The sequence below is a fragment of the Sitophilus oryzae genome, unplaced genomic scaffold (assembly GCF_002938485.1).
Source record: "Sitophilus oryzae breed Bouriz unplaced genomic scaffold, Soryzae_2.0 scaffold_801_pilon_pilon, whole genome shotgun sequence".
NCBI classification, from domain to species: Eukaryota; Metazoa; Arthropoda; class Insecta; order Coleoptera; family Curculionidae; genus Sitophilus; species Sitophilus oryzae.
Genome location: NW_022147419.1, coordinates 1,922,315 through 1,940,209, shown reverse-complemented (window position 1 = coordinate 1,940,209; position 17,895 = coordinate 1,922,315). Strand labels below are relative to the sequence as shown.

Genomic DNA, 17,895 nt, shown 5'->3' with positions numbered 1-17,895 from the left:
CAATTTTTTAAACTCAGTGCCTTTTGATGGAGTTGTTTTGTTTTTATACTATCCGATTGAAATGAATCTTTTTGGGCATTCACCTGTTAAGCTTGAACTCCCTGTGACTGCGACTACCTGTGTTGGTAACTATTGGTAACTCAAAAGATCTACATCATTCAATATATCGATATTTGAAAAAAAAGTGTAAGTTTGATATCTGCAGAACAAAGGCACGAAGGATTTTAACAAATAATATACATACAGTAGAAAAGTACATACCTTTGGCAATCTTCAACATAATTTGGCTTTCTAATAAAATGTATAAGCATTTGTAAATATTTTGTTTTCGTATGATCTCTGCCTTGCTGAGCAGAAAACGACCAAATTTGGTTGATAAAAATGTATCGAAATACAAAGATATTCATGCATTTTGTATCAATTGGAATGTCTACTATTTATTCTTATCAGTACACATTTTTTGGCTTATTTCTAACCAAACGCTTTTGTCCCGCTAAATTTATCTTCCAACGCACTGTGCGCTCGTCCGTCAAATGTAAAAATAACTGTCACTGTCTAAAATCTTTAGCGCCAACTTCAACTCGGTCAGTAGATGACGTAAAAAAACTGACAGTGCAGGAAGATAGGAATCGAACTATCCTTATCTCTATAGTATCCTTGGGCGAGGCAAGCATTTTCGGGCCGATGTTTATAGATATTTTTTTCATATTTAGAAAAGTTTTGGCATAGATTAATATTATATAATTACCAGAGCTGCCTGTCTAGCAACTCGTTGCTTCTCCATCAGCTGACTGACAATGGCTTCCACAGTTTCGGCTGTCTGCAATTTAAAATTCTGTTCAAACGTAAGTAAACAATTCAAACTCTTTGTAACAATTCCAAATTCTTTCTTTAAATATTACCGATATTTCCAGTTCGTTGTTTAAATCTGGCTCGTCCTCGCTGAAAAACATCGGTTTCAGCTGGGACACAAGTTCGTCCTTCGTCCATTCTTTCTTGTCAGCCCAAAGGGCCAAACTGGGCGTTATCACCGCCAGTTTGTTGTCATCTGGATAGGGGACGTTCAGGTAATGCACTAGTACAATGTCTGGATTCTGGAAAATCACAAAATTATTGGTCATTAAACTTTACAACTAGTGAACTGCTATAAGTTATAAGAGTTTTTTTGTTTTAGGTCACCCTGTATACCTAGACATTAGAAAATACCGTATAATCGAAAGAAAAAAACGGCGTCCAGTTGGCTTAGAAATGAACATCGATGACACATTCCCCATATAATTTTACATATAAAATGACGGCGATTTTCATTTCATAGCCATCGCTGACGCCGTTTTTTTTTTCGATTGTATGGTATAATAGTATATTGTTTTATTAGGAGTAAAAATTACACTTTTTGTGGCGAGAGTACAAAAAGTCATTTTTACTCCGAACAGAACATGCTATTTTTTTCAAACGCCACAAATAATTTTTTAAACAATTTAAAACATTGAAATTATATAAAAATATTTAAAACTAATACCTTGTAAGTAATTATATATCGAGAAACTATGGTTACGCTCGTTGAATTTGATACTTTATGTGAGTTTAATAATATATTTTTGTACTTTTATGCTTAGGCGTAAAAGTGCTTTACTTTTATACTTAGGCGTTAAAATGACTTTTTTTATATTGTCAATCACGTCGCAAAAATTAATACTTTTGTGACGTTTGAAAAACAGTAATTTACTATATTTTCTAATGTCTATATATAAAAAAGTTCTAGCTCTACAGATTGAAATAAATTTAAAGAGCTTAGTGAAAAGACAGAAAATACTTATTTACTATTAATTTATAAAAATAGATAAATGATTGACATACTACCTGAAGGAGCCAATAACATCTTCGATGAAACGTGGGTAAGATGGCGGAGTGGACGTAACAGCCATAAATGCACTGAAACAATAAAAATATCATTGATCAAGTGTAAAACAGCGTCTACACTATGCGGAGAACTCTACGAAGCAGGTCGAGGTTGCATTTCGTCGCCCAACTTTGTCGCATTTCGGTTTATTTTCAGTTGTTTTGACACACTTCTGTTTGCCTCGACCTACTTTCGATTCTTAAAAGCGCCTGAAAACTACTCGCGAGGAGGGCGCGGAGGGATTTTTTTTTGGCATTTCCTGTTGCCTCATTCAATTTTGTTTCGCTTTGGAAATAGTTCAAAACGAAGCGGTATCTGTACCCGAGGCAAAAGACTTTTTTTTCATACATCTCAGTGAAATAAGTAAACCTAGACATTTCTAAAATAGCTGTTGTTACGATGCTATTTCGATAATTACATCTCGTTTTATGTTGATATATAGTGCACAAGATTAATACCGTATGATCGAATCAAAAAACGGAGTAATTAATAATGTTACACAATGATTAAAACTAAATATTCTTATGTAAGCTTAGAGGAGTAGCCAATTTAATCTACCATCGGTAACTGTTTTCTAAATGCACTCTTTTTGATTATTCATATCAGTTTAATATAGTGGTATTACATTACACTCCATTACAAATTAATGATATTTATTCATACTCCATGTTTACTTATTTTTCTGAAGGCACCACAAAGTTTGACCTTGATTGCCTTGTGCTATTTCACAAAATAGTACTATAAATATAAGCCCGTGTTATAAAAATTAGTTCCCAGATTAGCAATAAAAAACAAACAACCAATCACGGCGCGTCTCGATCTATTTCAGGAAACGTGGAAACTAATTTTTATAACACGGGCTTATATTTATCGTACTATTTCCAGAAATGTTCTGCGAATTGTTTGTTCTTGATAAGCCAGTGAGCTTTTGTAAACTTTTTTACAAAAAGAAAAGATTACAAATAAATTTCAATAAGTTAATTCTATAACATAATAAAATATTGTTCATCCTAGAACCTTTTTAACCTAGTTAGAGTATTTCTCCTTTTTTGGAAGAATAAAACACCCCAAAACCAACTCTACCGCGTAGCGTCGACGACAAATGACGATCTCTATCTGCCTAATGTCGCTCTTTGTCAAAACTTTCCTTATCTCTGGCTAATTATCGAAATTGTGTCTGTTCGCAGAAAACAAGAATTGTGCCTGTAAACGGCAGAAAACTGCGTACTAATCTTAATTTCATTATCTTGTAAACGTTCGGCTATGGTGCGGTTTTTCGAGAAAATTAATGGGATTAAGTAACTGAAATAAATGTCTTTTATCAGAACGATATTAACTGAAAATATATATTTATAAATGTATTTTTCATGCTAGCATAGAGTTGAAATTTGAGTTCCTGTGGCGATCGTAAGAAGATTTTGTAGGTTTCTTCCGGTAAGTGTTCTTTCATGAAGAGCGGCTTGAACAAGCTACCGATCTTTCCGCCTCGTTGTCCGCCTTACTCGTTAAGGATATGGTCTGCTTACAACAAAACCATAGTCTCTGTGTCGATTCCATAGTCTGGAAATGACCGATTGTGTAACATGAAAAAACTGCGACACGTATAGTTGTGACCGACCCTCCTGCAATAAAGTTGTGGCTCTGATGACTTCAATATATAAAACGTCTTCTAACACCGTTTGGTCTTCCCAAAACATCAAAATTTGGCATATTTAACACCAATTTTGACGATCAAGAGGAAGTTTTTTTATGACAGGAAAGAATTTCGTATATGTGATCCCTAATTTGTTTTGATTTAGATATTTATTCATAATTTTTGAAGATATGATTCGCACCTTATATTGAAGATATGATTCGCACCTTCATATTTCAACGTAATGCTATGTCTGGCATTTCTATAGTTCTATTTACACTGACTAATTAAACAAGAAGGTAATATTCAAAAAATAATAATTAATATTTTTTTATAAATGAAACTATTGGTATTTTTCAATGTTCAAACAAGGATATACTGACTTAAATATTTAAGATCTACCATAAAAAAAAACTATTTTAAAGAAATGAATACGCCACAAAGATATAGACATTGTTTATGTATTTCATTGTTATCCAACATCACTTTTTTCCATTCCTCCGCCCCACCAATAAATCACTTTCGCAACTGTCTCTTTGCCGCTCTAAACAAGAAAAATGGCACGTGACGCCATTACCGTCCGCCCATTAGCTTGCGGGTTAAAAACCCATAAACCTTTCCCCACCTTCGAATCCCACCGGTCCGTCCTCCTCTTTATCCCCCCAGACGAGATCCACCTCCAAAAACGCTCCAGTTTTTGCCCGTTTTCGCTGCCGCGTCGTCCTTTAAATCCGGGACCATTTAATTCGAGATTAATACGTTTTAAAGACCGCTTTATTAAGCTAAACAATTACCTTCGTCTTAGCGGTTAACCGCCTTGGGTTTATCGGCCTTTTCGCTTATGTCATTACGTCTTTTCGACGTCTCTACATATCTTGGTTGGTTGAGAATCAGTTACAGGCTTAATAGAACCCAAAATTTAATACCCCTACTTCAGAGAAAAAAATATTCTCACTCACTAATACATTACTAATACGATTGAGATTGGAACCTTTGGTGCCACAAGAACAAAATAAAAAGACTAATTCAGCCACTAAAGAAAACCCTAGTCATATTTTAGCGCCCAACGTGGGGCAACATAATAACTTGAATAACCTTTTATTCATATGATATAATTTTAAATTTACCAAAATATACCAAAACGCCTTACTTTTGACATTGGGTGTGTTTTTCGCTAACCATGTTAGCAATGTTGCAAATGGTAAAAACTGTTTTAATGATGATCTGAGACGGCGTATTTTGATTTAATTGATTCTAATTATTCCAAAAACGATTTGTTATAGACCTAAAACTAGTACAGAAAAACTTAGGAGAATGTCATTTATAAATTGCTGAAAAAATCATAAAAATCCAGGAATCTTCACTGGAACAAAATATCGTGTGATCGAGAAAAAAACGGCCTCAAAGACAGCTAGGGAGTGACAATCGATAATAATTTTACCGAGTTCAATCTCTTGACGTAATTTACTAAAAATTGACATAAAACTTGCTAAAAATTAACACTTATTAGTAACGATTAATATCATCTTAGTATTAAAGGAATGCCTTTGCTTTCGATCCTAATCAACACACCTGTGGAACAGTGTTTATTGTTTTTGTAAAGTCATGTTATTATTGTATGCTGTGCTACTCTAGTAGAAATTGTTTTAAGTTAAGAAGTATCGGCTATTGGCTGCTTTAATAATTAAATTGATCTCTATGCCATATCAATTATTGATATGGCATAGAGATCAACTTCTGGAATTAAAACCGTATCTGCTAGAGTATCTAAAAAATTGGCGCCGGGAGGCACGTATAGCCGCCCATACTAAAATATGTTAATATCTCGAAAACTGCGACTTTGACTGATTTTGATGTTATTATAAACTAGGTTTTTCCCGCGACTACGTTCGCGTTACACCTCGCATTGATTTAAATGGTTTACTTTGTATATAGAGCTAGTGAGCCTTACAAATGCCCTATTTAAACTATGTTTTTAAGAGTTTAGAGCTACTCGTATTTCATATGAAAGTTATCAATTGTCGATTTTCTGGGTATTATACAGGGCAAGTCTTGAATAAGCAAATATTTTCAGGGCTGGTAGATCTCGATAAAAAACCATATTTTCTCTTTACCGTTTTTCAAATAACTCTTTCAAATTACTTTAAAAATTTTCAAAAAAAAATATTTTTTGCTTAAATTTTGAGAACCACTGCAGCTTTACGGATTTTTCTGTCTTGTAAATTTAATCTACTACCTATCTATGTTGCCATATTATCAAGAAATTATGGTTTTTAACTAAGAACTAAAAAGAAACCAAAATGTTTTTCAAAAAATTCCAAATTTTCAAAAAAAATTTGGCGAAAAAACTCATAATCGTGTTTCTGGGGTCAAATATACCTACTACCGCTAAGAATAATTGCACTTATTTAAGACTCGCTCGACAAAAAATCGATATCGTTATTTTTGACTTATTACATATTTTTTACTGAAAATTTATAAAAAGCGGTCAATATTCCATTTTCAAGAGCATTTTTATTCTCTTTAAATATTATTATGTACTTAAGAAAATTCGAAAATTTAAAAACCGTTTTTTATTTTTTCATCGCCTGTATATGACTTTATGACACACTTTGTATACCAAAAATAAAACTTTTGATTAGAGCCGTCTGAAATAAAAAATCTTAATAATTCTAGAAGTTATCGAAATCAAAGTATATCAAAGAAGTTCAATTTTGGCCACAAAATGTTTTTGAAATCTTGCAAATTTTTACTAACTTTACCCATTTGGTTGATGAATTTCAAAAATCTCTTCTAATTCTTTTTGTAGGATTTCATTCTTCTAGACCACATAGTAAGGAATTTTCATACAACAAATTGTTCCGACATAATTTTACTCTCTAAGAGGATGAATTTCCTAAAATCGCTTTGTGTAGATGTCGTTTAAATTAACCTTTGTTCTAATATTTATGTATCTAAAGCTGGCTGTATGAACTGATCCCTAAAATATCTAAAAACTTTATATATAATCTAACTGACAAACCACTGACAATGACAAATAATTTATTTCTGGAGGTATTGTGTATAGGTGTTTCTCAGGTATGTTTTAATATTTAGTGAATTTACACAAAGAAATAGCCATTCAACAATTTAAAAATACATCATAACAAATCTAGACATATATACCTTTCATTTAAAAAAAGAATCATCAAGATTGGTAAAGCAGTTTCGGCGGGATGGATGTAACAAAAAAAAACATATATAAAAGTTCAAAAGCCCTTTGAGCTTTTATATATGTATGGATTTTGTTGCAAATATTATTCCTAATCTTAATTTGAAAACCGCATTTCGCTAGCTACTGTAATTTTGGAGTTACGATTTTTTTAAATTTTTAACCCCCTCCCATATCCCCTTACCAATTCCCCACCCCCACCAAAAACTAATGGCCAGATTCTCGGGTGCCACAGTATTTTTGAGCCAAATTTGGTTAAAATCGGTTCAGCGGTTTTTGAGTTATCGTGTTACAGACGGCAGACAGACAGACAGACACCATGAAAATATTTTGTATTTAGGTCATTTATGACCCAAATAACTCATTTTGAGTGAAATTAAAAAAACTTTTTTTTTGCCGATCCTAATAGCCTACCATACCTTTTGGTATGGTCGGCTAATTAAAATTTGTTAGTTATATACAACATCTACAGAATCATCTACCTTGAAGCCTTATCTTAAGGCGACGTTTTTACGACGCTATTTTTAGCGCCGTTAAAATTTTAATTTAAGCATAATCTGAAACCGAAACAGATTTTTTCCTTTCACGCTAAATCAACCTAATTCCCTCCGAGAATAAAAAAGGTCTTTTTAAAACCTCGGTAAAAGGTACAAAAATAATATTTGTTTCGTCGTCGGCAAGCTGAAACTAATTCCCGTTTATGCCCTCGTTTATTTTTTATTCCTCACTCACAGTATCCCCTTTTTTATTCTCATTATTTAGCTCCTTCTTTCTCTATCTTGCACTTTTTTCGTTTTCCTGTTAATGCATGAGCAGTGGCGTAGAAGTAGACCGCTAACAGTTTAGATAAATAGTATAAATAATAACACTGACCGGCGCCAAAAACGGAAACCTTAACAGTTTCCAGTGTGCCGATTTTGATGATTTTTTTTAAGTAATGTGTAGTTAAATTATTTGCCTTTTCAGTCATTTATAAATAAAATAATTAAATTCGTGTGTTATATGAGGAAAAACAAAATGTTGTTTGGGCAAAAGTTTTAAACACTTGTTGGAGTTGTTCAACGAAGCAAAATCTTTTATCGATAGCTTGCTTTTTGATTCATCTCAATAGCTTTATTTTTATTGGAGATATTCACTTTTGAAGAAAGCAGTAACAATTTAGGGCAATTTTAGCGTTACAACCATGCCTTTGATTTTGTTCCTCGCCAACACAAATATAATATAGTAGTTACTGTTTTTGTGTCACTTTTACTAAAAAATCATGTTTTTATTGTTTTTATTGTTTGTGTTTGTTTAGCAAAGATGGTTTAAATCCAGAAGTTTATCTTTACCATGTACATTTAAAGCTGATGCTTTAAATAGTAGCTACAACTTCTCGATTTAAAACTATATCTCTTAGTAAGTATATACAGGGTGGCCCATCGAAAACGTTCCGCAAGGCATAACGGCCAGGGTAATTTTTTTTTTCAGAAAATCCAAAAACACGTCAATTTTGTTTGTGAGGGGGGCAACTTTTGCCCCAAAAATGATTGCAAAATCTTAGCACCGCAATGAAAAGAGCTTTCTATTCTCTATATTTCCCCGCTTCGTTTTTGAAAATCGGTCGAGTCATTGAGAAAATATGAAGGATTGAAATTTGAAAAGTTTATTTAAACATTTATCAGAGTAAATGATAAGGATAAATTCCTTCGACCAATTTGCTGTTTTTTCTTATTATTTCTAGATGTTTACGCATTTTTTCACTTACCACAAGGTTGAACGATCAGGTGCGGTATTTGCTAGATAGCTGTTCTGTGACTTGTGTGTTGAAGTTCTTCTCAATATCGTTAAACTTTTTAACAATTATGGTGTACTCACTTGCAGAAAAAGTGGATATAATCGAACTTTATTTTGAAAAATAATGAATGTGGCAATCGGTTTGCGCAGATATTCAATGCAAAATTGTTCGCGATTTAGTAGCAAAATTTCACGAAACTGGAAACTTCCGTTATGAATAAAAAGAGGCACAGGGAAAATCCTGTAGTAAATGAAGCTATGGAGGTATTCGTATTGGGCCAAGTTGCCATGGATAGTACGCTGAGTAAAAGAAAATTAGCCAATGAGACCGCGACCGGCATGAATCGTACAAGTGTCAAAACGATATTAAAAAAACACAAGTTCCACCAGTACAAAATTCAGTTGGTACAAGAACTCAACGAAGACGATTTTGATCGTCGCGGGCTGGTATTTTTGGAAATTCTATTGTAGGTCAGTTTAACGATATTAAAAAAACAGCAAATTGGCCGAAGGAATTTATCCTTATCATTTACTCTGATAAATGTTTAAATAAACTTTTCAAATTTCAATCCTTCATATTTTCTCAATGACTCGACCGATTTTCAAAAACGACGCGGGGAAATATAGAGAATAGAAAGCTCTTTTCATTGCGGCGCCACTTGACCCCCGTTCCCATTTGAAAAAAGTTGGGGGATTACACCCCCGCTTAGAGGGTTGAAGATTTTGCAATCATTTTTGGGGCAAAAGTTGTCCCCCTGACAAACAAAATCGACGTGTTTTTGGATTTTTTGAAAAAAAAAATATCCTGGCCGTTATGTCTTGCGGAACGTTTTCGATGGGCCACCCTGTATAGTATCTCGAGTAACTACCAGCAAACAATAATAGAATGACTTTTCAATGACAGTAACATTACAAAAACAATAAATACTACTTGATAGGTGTGTTGATTAGGACTAAAAGTAAAGGAATGCCTTTAATAGTAAGATTTTTTATAATCGTTACTGTCTTCTTCAAAAACGAGTCTACTCTATAATTCCTCCATGACTGCTCAACAATAAAAACAGTAAATAGTAGAGTGGTAAGAATACCTAGTCTATTTGGGACACATAATACGCATTAAACGCTGTCACTTTTAGTATCTAATACTCAAGGGTAAAATCGAAGGACGTAAAATGGGAACAGGCCGCATATAGCTATCATGGTTGAGAAATATTGGATATTGGACAGGCATACAGGACTTCCAAGCACTCCAAGTCGCTGCAATTAATAGAACCATCTCATGAAGACTTTAATTTGGGCTGACTTGGGTTTATATCAATATGGAAAAAAATCATGCCTTAGTAAGCCAATTCGATGTAAACCCAGGGGGGTGACAGTGAAATAGGAAAATTGGAAACAGTCATTAGTGTCATTCCTGTCATTCTCCTCACGACAAGTATGGCCGCCTAGACAAGGACAGCATTGTTTTTGTCTAACTATTGTCTAACTTCACAGTTTAGAATTGACAGATTTCAGTTTCAGAGACAACTTCAGATTTGTTCTAGAACAAATTCGAAAATATTCGACGCCATTTTAATTCATTCCGTTTATTTTCGTTTTGGAAGTTCAATTTAAAATTTCGGCTGAAATTTATAAATATATAGGTAATAGAGTATATAAAATATATATTACATGAAGAATCCTGGAGAAAATTACGTTTCTGCAGTAGTAGGTATGTCCCATGTATATGAAAAATAGGTAGTAAATAAACACTGTTTTTACATTTTTTAGATGCAAGAAAAGGGTGTTATAATCTCTTTGATCGGCGATTTTTTTGAAAATGGAAACAATTTACAGCAAGGTAAGATCATTTTTAACTATAGCCAACATTAGTTATCTCCAGTATGTGCGATTTATTGTCAATAATGCAATAAATCGGACTGATAATCTAATTATGTTATCCGACTAAAAGTCTCTTTTTGCTTCTTTTTGATTTATGACCCAGGTCTCTTTGGGAATAATGGACGCTTTTTTAAACAGTATATTTATATTTTATACCTATTGATATTTTTACATTGTTAATTTTAGTATAAAAAAAATTTGTTTTTCTGTTTTCAGGTTTTTGTATAAGGCTCCCGTTTTCATGTTCCTGTGTCCGTTTTCTGTCCTTGAAGTCTGCGAATATGTGTGTTTATTTACAAATTAATGTAAGTCATGCTTATACCTTAACTAATTTACGTTAAAAGTACATGTAATTAACTAATTGGTATTGAAACAATAAAATCCTCTATATTTTTATATTTATTTAGTCACGTTGTTCCATATTTCAAATAAATATATGTGAATATATTATTTTTTGGTTTTATTTATGAAAAGAAAAAATACAAAATACATTTGAACTGAAAGAGGGCCCACCATTGAATAACCGGAAACGGAAATGAAAATTAAGCCATCATGTCCTTATCATGTCAACCTGTCAATTGGAAAATTAGTTCTCCAGACGACAACGAAGGCCGGCATATATATATATATATATATATATATATATATACCTGTCAATTGGAAAATTAGTTCTCCAGACGACAACGAAGGCCGGCATATATATATATATATATATATATATATATATATATTCGGTGGCGTATCGTGTTTCCACGATTTAACACAGAGTTGACACTTCTTTCTAGTTAATTATTTTATGTGTAAACCCAAGGAATATTAATAACGTCGACCTAGACATATATTTTATAATAAACATGATTAATTAAAAAATTGCAGTCTGGAGGACGCGAGGTGAATTCAAGGCGAAGTTCGTCGCGGGCATCGGTAATGGAAACATGCAGTAAACTGTTTGACTATGTAATTTCCGATGGCCGTTAATGACGAAGGTGGATATGAAAAGATGTATGCAGAAGAGTCCGTATTTCAGAAACTAAGAGGGATACAATTTTCATAAAAAGTAGATCAGTGATGTGAAAACCGCATCTTCTTGGCTCTAACCTGAACCCTGTAAAACACATGAAAATGGAATATCCTGTACATGATCTACTTAAAAAAAAAACAGGATAAAAACATCCTACATTTTCTGGAAAATACATCAATTCGACAACATCGCCTGCTAAGTTTAAATACTCGTCGAACAGAAAACAGTATCCGGTTCAGTCGCAGAATTAAACCGAATTAAAGAGGTACGTTTTATCTTTGTCCCATGGTTTATCTCTCTACCTCACTCTCTCTTCTCCTCTTCATCTTCGTCTTCTTCGTTTTTTGCGCAAATAGGCGAACGGTAAAAGGTTTTATTTGGAGGGGCTTTGTAGAGAGTCGATTGATTGCGATTTTAGAGTAGAATGGCACCGGTCTGGATTTTTTTACGAGCGGACATTTATTCAATCATTCAATTTGGAAGATTCGGGTTAGGGATTGAAGGGGGATAAAATGGGAAAAATACCGAGAAAATTGTTTGTATGTACAGGGTGTCTCGTTTTGGCGTGTTTTACAGGGTTTCTTGTTAACGAGTAGATGTTTTCACATTACGAGCTACTTTTTTATGAACCTAAAGATGCTACATACAGATTTGTCCTAACCGTCATAGTTCGTGAAATACAGGGCACATTTAGTACATGTAGAATTTTTTGACTCCCCTCGTATCTCGGTTATATTATAATTTATCGAAAAGGTGAAAACTGAGTCGGTAGAATTCAGTGGCGTTACAAGTTTTGCTGGGAGCTGATATGATCCAAACTTAGGTTTTTATTCTTCTATTTATTTATAAATTAATATTAATGGGATACCCGGTATATTATTTTTTACTAGATATTGAAACTTAACTATAATTTACTTGATTAGAGAAACTAGCCAAGATACAGTACATCTGCTGGATCTGTGTCTATGAAAGGAAGGCGGACAAAAAACATTTAAATAAACAGCAATATATTTTATACGTGCGTCGACTTGACGAGTACGTCACCGCAAATCGCTCCGCCCTCTCATTTTATTGGCTATTTGCAAATTTGTCGAATTTTTATTGATAGGACGCGTCGTCTAATTTTTTACGAAAAACATCGAGAGAATATCGTTTCCCCTCTCACGGATACCCCGTAGCTACAGAACAGACAGACGTACTGTACAGGTTTTCTTCACAGGCATCTGTTAAACTTCTAATAACGCACTTTTTCTCATTCAACCGAATTCGTATCTCTTGTAGTTTCCGAATTACCAATGTTGAGCATCGAAATTGTGATATCGAATAATTGTATAGAACTTACTAGACAATATGGATTAAATAAATAAATATAAATAAATAAATGCCTTTATTGTCAAAAAATTTTTCAATTTGTGGACAAAGGTAAACTAACAAACAAAGTAAAAAAAAACAAGGTACACAAACAAACAAACAAAAGATAATACAAAACATTATACAAATAATATTGTCAGTCTTATTGTTAAAATAAACATATATAAATGTTTACAATGTCAAAGAACAAAAAAAATAAAAATAATATTCAAAAATATTTAGCCAGTTTATAGCAAAATATCAATGACCTCTAAATAAATTAATTTCGATGTCATTAGTAAATATAGCAATAGCAAACATTAGACCAGTGTTTTCAAGATCAAATTCGATTTTCAATTCAAATATAATTCATTTACGGCGTAGAAAGCCTTGTCTAGTAAATAAGAGTTCAATGCTTTGCGTAATGAAAAAAATGATGTTATGGATTTGATTTCAAATGGCAGGTGATTGTGCATTTTTTCCGAGTTGTATAATATTGAACTTCTAACTAACTCTGAGCGTGGGGTAGGTAGATAAAGATCTTGCTCCGCGTTCCTGAGTGGATAAGTGTGAGATGGCCTTTCTTGAGAAGCTGATACATGTTTACGTATTAGGCAAACGGATTCAAATATAAGTAAGGAAGGAAGAGTCAATATTTTAATTCTCTAAAAAAGCCCCGGCAATGAGTTCTGCTGTTTAGTCCCAGTGAATATCGAACAGCTCTCTTCTGGAGCTTGAAAATGCGGTCAAATCTGAGCCGCACAACACGTACCCCAGAATGGAAGGGCATACCTGAGGTGCGACTCAAAAAGTGCATAATAAACAGTTCTAGCCACTGACAAGTTAAGCTCCTTAGAAACAGACCTTAATGCAAAACAGACAGAGCTCAATTTTTTCGACAAAGCTTCGATATGTATGTCCCATTTCAGAGAATTGTCCACAACACGCCCTAAGAATTTTACGGATTTTACGACGTCAATGGTGGTGTTGTCAAGTACAAAAGGCTGCAACGAGTTTTTATACGACAAAGCCTTAGTTTTAGAAATGTTGAGACTCAGGAGGTTCGAACCGCACCAAGATTTAATGGTGATTAAGTCATTTGATATAATCCTATGAAGTGCCAAGCGATGTCCTTGTTGCTCCAAGTGAAGCTAGTGTCGTCCGCAAAAAAGACATATTTTGCCACTGATGTTTATGTTAGAAATGTCGTTAATAAAAAGAAGAAACAAAATAGGGCCTAGTACTGAGCCTTGTGGTACTCCACATTCTATTGGCTTGCTAGAAGACAACGTGGTATCCACCCTCACAAGTTGACTTCTGTTGCTCAGATACGACTTAAACCATTCGAGAGATGATCCCCTAAACCCATAGTGCTGCAGTTTATTAATTATGATCTTATGATTTACACAATCGAACGCCTTAGAAAAATCACAGAAAATTGTTGCTGTAGAATGATGGTTGTTTAGGCTGGAGTAAACTTTATTAAGGAGGGAAAACATAGCGTCATTTGTGGACTTGTTGCTTAGAAATCCAAATTGATATTCAGTAAGTATTTTGTACTTAAACAGAAAAAGATACCAGCCTGTTTCTTTTAACCAACCTTTTTTTTTTATGATCTTAGATAGTGTTGGAAGGAGTGCATTGGGCGATAGTTAGAAGCTTCATCTTGTCTCCTCCCTTTGTGCAGTGGAATGATTATTGCCGTCTTAAGACATTTTGGAAAAATACCATTTTGGAACGACATGTTTATTAAAGTTGTTAGGTGATTCAGAGCGCTTTCTGGCAGATTCGAAAACACACAATTTTAATATTATATATATATATATATATATATATATATATATATATATATATATATATATATATATATATATATATATATATATATATATATATATATATATATATATATATATGCTATATATATATATATATATATATATATATATATATATATATATATATATATATATATATATATATATATACATATATATATATTATATATATATATATATATATATATATATATATATATATATATATATATATATATATATATATATATATATATATATATATATATATATATATATATATATATATATATATATATATATATATATATATATATATATATATATATATATAATTAAATATAAGTAAATATTTTACCTCTGTGCCTTGTACTTTCAATTTCATATGATCTTCTCTGGTGGTCTTCCCATCCTTTCTTTTCTTCCAACAGTACCCGTCTCTGCGATATCGTACCTTTTTCCTGCTGTATAATAGCATCGATCCACTTTTTGGTCTGAAAATAAAAGAAGAAAACAAAAAATTACAATAAGTATAAATTAAAAAATGTTCTAAAGCTTTCTATGATATTGGCATGCTTAAAATTAAATATTGGCTTGAATAATTAACTAAATTGAACAAGGAAGAAAATTAAAAACAAGGAACTGTGAACCATATATTTCTAAATTATGTTACTGAATTATGACCTAAATAATAATGCCACCTGGATTTTGATACATTAAATCTTCTATTATTACAGGGTCGACCGTAACGCAAGCAGTTAGTGTGTCGATCTGCGGTGCGAGAGATGTGATGGTACTGGGTTCGATCCTCAGCCAGTACGGTCGCTAAATAGATATTTAAATAAAAATATCGATTTATCTAAATAGAGCGACCAGCGAGCAGCCACCTCAAGGAAGGCAATGGCAACCACCTTGAGTATATTTGCCTTGTACAGCCTCTCAAATAGTGCCGTTCGGATTCGGCTTTGAATAAGAAGACTAAGGAAGGAGCATATCAAAAATCTTAGGTACACCGCGATGGGCCTCAAATATGGCCGACTTAAATTCCGGTTTATCAGTGTCGTTCTAATTTTATTTAAAAAATGTAAAACTATGATGTAGGGTAGACGTGGGGTAGACTCAATAATTTGTTGTTTTATTTTACGTTGTGAATAAATGTTGGTAGTTATTAAAGTTGTTATAAAAATATATAATTCTAATAAAAATAGATAAGTTATAATAAGTATTTATTACCACAAACGTCCGATACGCTACTGAAGCAGGTAAGTCAAATTAACGTATCTAAATTCTTTGACATCTAATCTTTGACAAGTAATAAATAAAAGCTAAAAATGCAAGAAAAATATATAATTTAGTTAATTTAAGCGAATTTCATAAATGATCGGTTTACTACACGTATGTATATTATATAGTCACTTACTAGCGAAAAGTTGTTCCATTATTTCACTCAATTTTTGCCGAGATCTACCGCACGCTACACAACCAACTATTTTAGAATCTTTTTCGATAAATCGCGATAGTGTCACTGTTAATTTAAGTTCTGCCACAATTTCCATCCTGATTTATTACCTTTATACAACTCTCAGTAGTAGAATAAATAATAAATAACATAAAATAAGCTCCGTAAAGACTGACAAATCCACAAAATTTCAAATCAAATTCAAATGTGTCAAATGAATCGTCAAACAGAACTGTCAAGGATCCCCACCCTAGAGAGCTTTTATGGTGGCTTTTCCGCCCACCATGCATGAATACATGAATAGCATTATGCTCCTCCCTTAATCTTCTTCTTCTTCTTCTTTTTTTTTTATGATGGCTCTGCTACAAGGCAACCGCCAGCTCAATTTGGGAGTGACCAAGATGTTGACTGGCTCTAAACCATATCAAGGCCACTGATTCTTATCTGAGTAAAATGTATAATGGGTAAATTTTAATATAACTAACTTCTATGAAGGTAACCTGTGACCTGTGACTGTAAAATGTTATTATTATTATTTATTAAATATATAAATGACGTGTTGAAAGGAAGATTATATCACACACAAAAGGCACATAGGATAGAGGTCACACAAACAGACTGCATTCGGAAACTGAAACAAAAGAAAATAAAAATAGAAAGTTGAGCATTATAATTTAATTCTATTAGTGTTTAAAAATATCATAATAGTTTCTATTAATTTTCACTTGGCTTAGACAAAACTGTAAATATTGATAGTGGAGTAGGAAAATTCATTTCAATAAATTTTTGATATAAATCCAAATTAAACAAAAAAATTTATAGGACATTCTAAAAAGATATGATTTAGGTCTTCAACAGAGCCACACTCACAGAATGGATCTTCCTTCACTTTAATTTTATATAAATGGTTTTTGTTAAGCAATGGCCTGTACGCTTTCTAATTAACGTTGTAATATGTCTTCTATCTATATACTGGAAATTTTAAACCATTGTTTATCTGGGAAGATTGTTTGTATATTAAAATACACATGCTTTTTTTCGCTTCATACAAGATTTCCAATTTTCCTTATAATTACACAAAATATCAGTTTTAATTGAATTAAAAATATCTATTGAATCCATCTCCATAGATTTCGGAATATTTAAATCTTTTCCAATATTAGCCAACAAATCTGCCTCTGTATTTCCCAAGATATTGGAATGACCTGGAATCAGGCAATCCTGATGTCAAAACCATTAGAATTTGCTAAACAAATTAAACGTTTGGTTCTTAAGGTCAATAATCAGCAGATGCTTTAAAGAGATTTTTACTAATTTTTGAATTGAACTTTGGAATCTGAAAAAGATAATAACACTACGCAAGTTCTTTTAATAGCAAACTTTACTGCATCATGAATAGCTATGGTTTCTGCCTTACAAATACTTAAAAAAGAATCAGGTAGTCGCGAAGAAAATTTAAAATTTATATATGGAATATATATTCCAAATCCTGTTCTTTTATCTTTTTAGATGCATCTGTAAAATAAAAATATGAGAATTTTAAAACGTTCAGATACTGACAAAAATTGTTCCTTAATAGAAAAATCATGTTTATTAATTTGACAATCAACTAATTTAATAGAATCATTCAAAATATTAAAACTAACTTCATAACACGGAAAATTTTGACTAACATAAAGATTATCAATATAAGGCAGAAAATCATGTAAAGCTGAGACCACATAAGGTACATTATTACTATTAATATAAATTGGATTAACAGTTTTTCTAATATTGTAAATTAAATTTATTAATGGATTATTTTGTAAAGTTAACAATTTAGACAGAAATTTGCCTACAAGTATTTT

The 17,895-nt window shown here is 32.4% G+C and overlaps 1 protein-coding gene across 1 annotated transcript in view; it reads right to left on the bottom strand.

The window, feature by feature from the left end:
* Positions 1-17,895, bottom strand: part of LOC115888546 (calmodulin-binding transcription activator 1) — a 517,884-nt gene that overhangs the window by 58,830 nt on the left and 441,159 nt on the right. Inside the window, exons 6-9 of the mRNA XM_030908300.1 lie at positions 14,948-15,083; positions 1,861-1,932; positions 903-1,094; positions 749-835 (exon numbers count right to left, since the gene is read on the bottom strand). Coding sequence (XP_030764160.1) covers positions 749-835; positions 903-1,094; positions 1,861-1,932; positions 14,948-15,083 — 487 coding nt within the window. The remainder of the gene's footprint in view (positions 1-748; positions 836-902; positions 1,095-1,860; positions 1,933-14,947; positions 15,084-17,895) is intronic.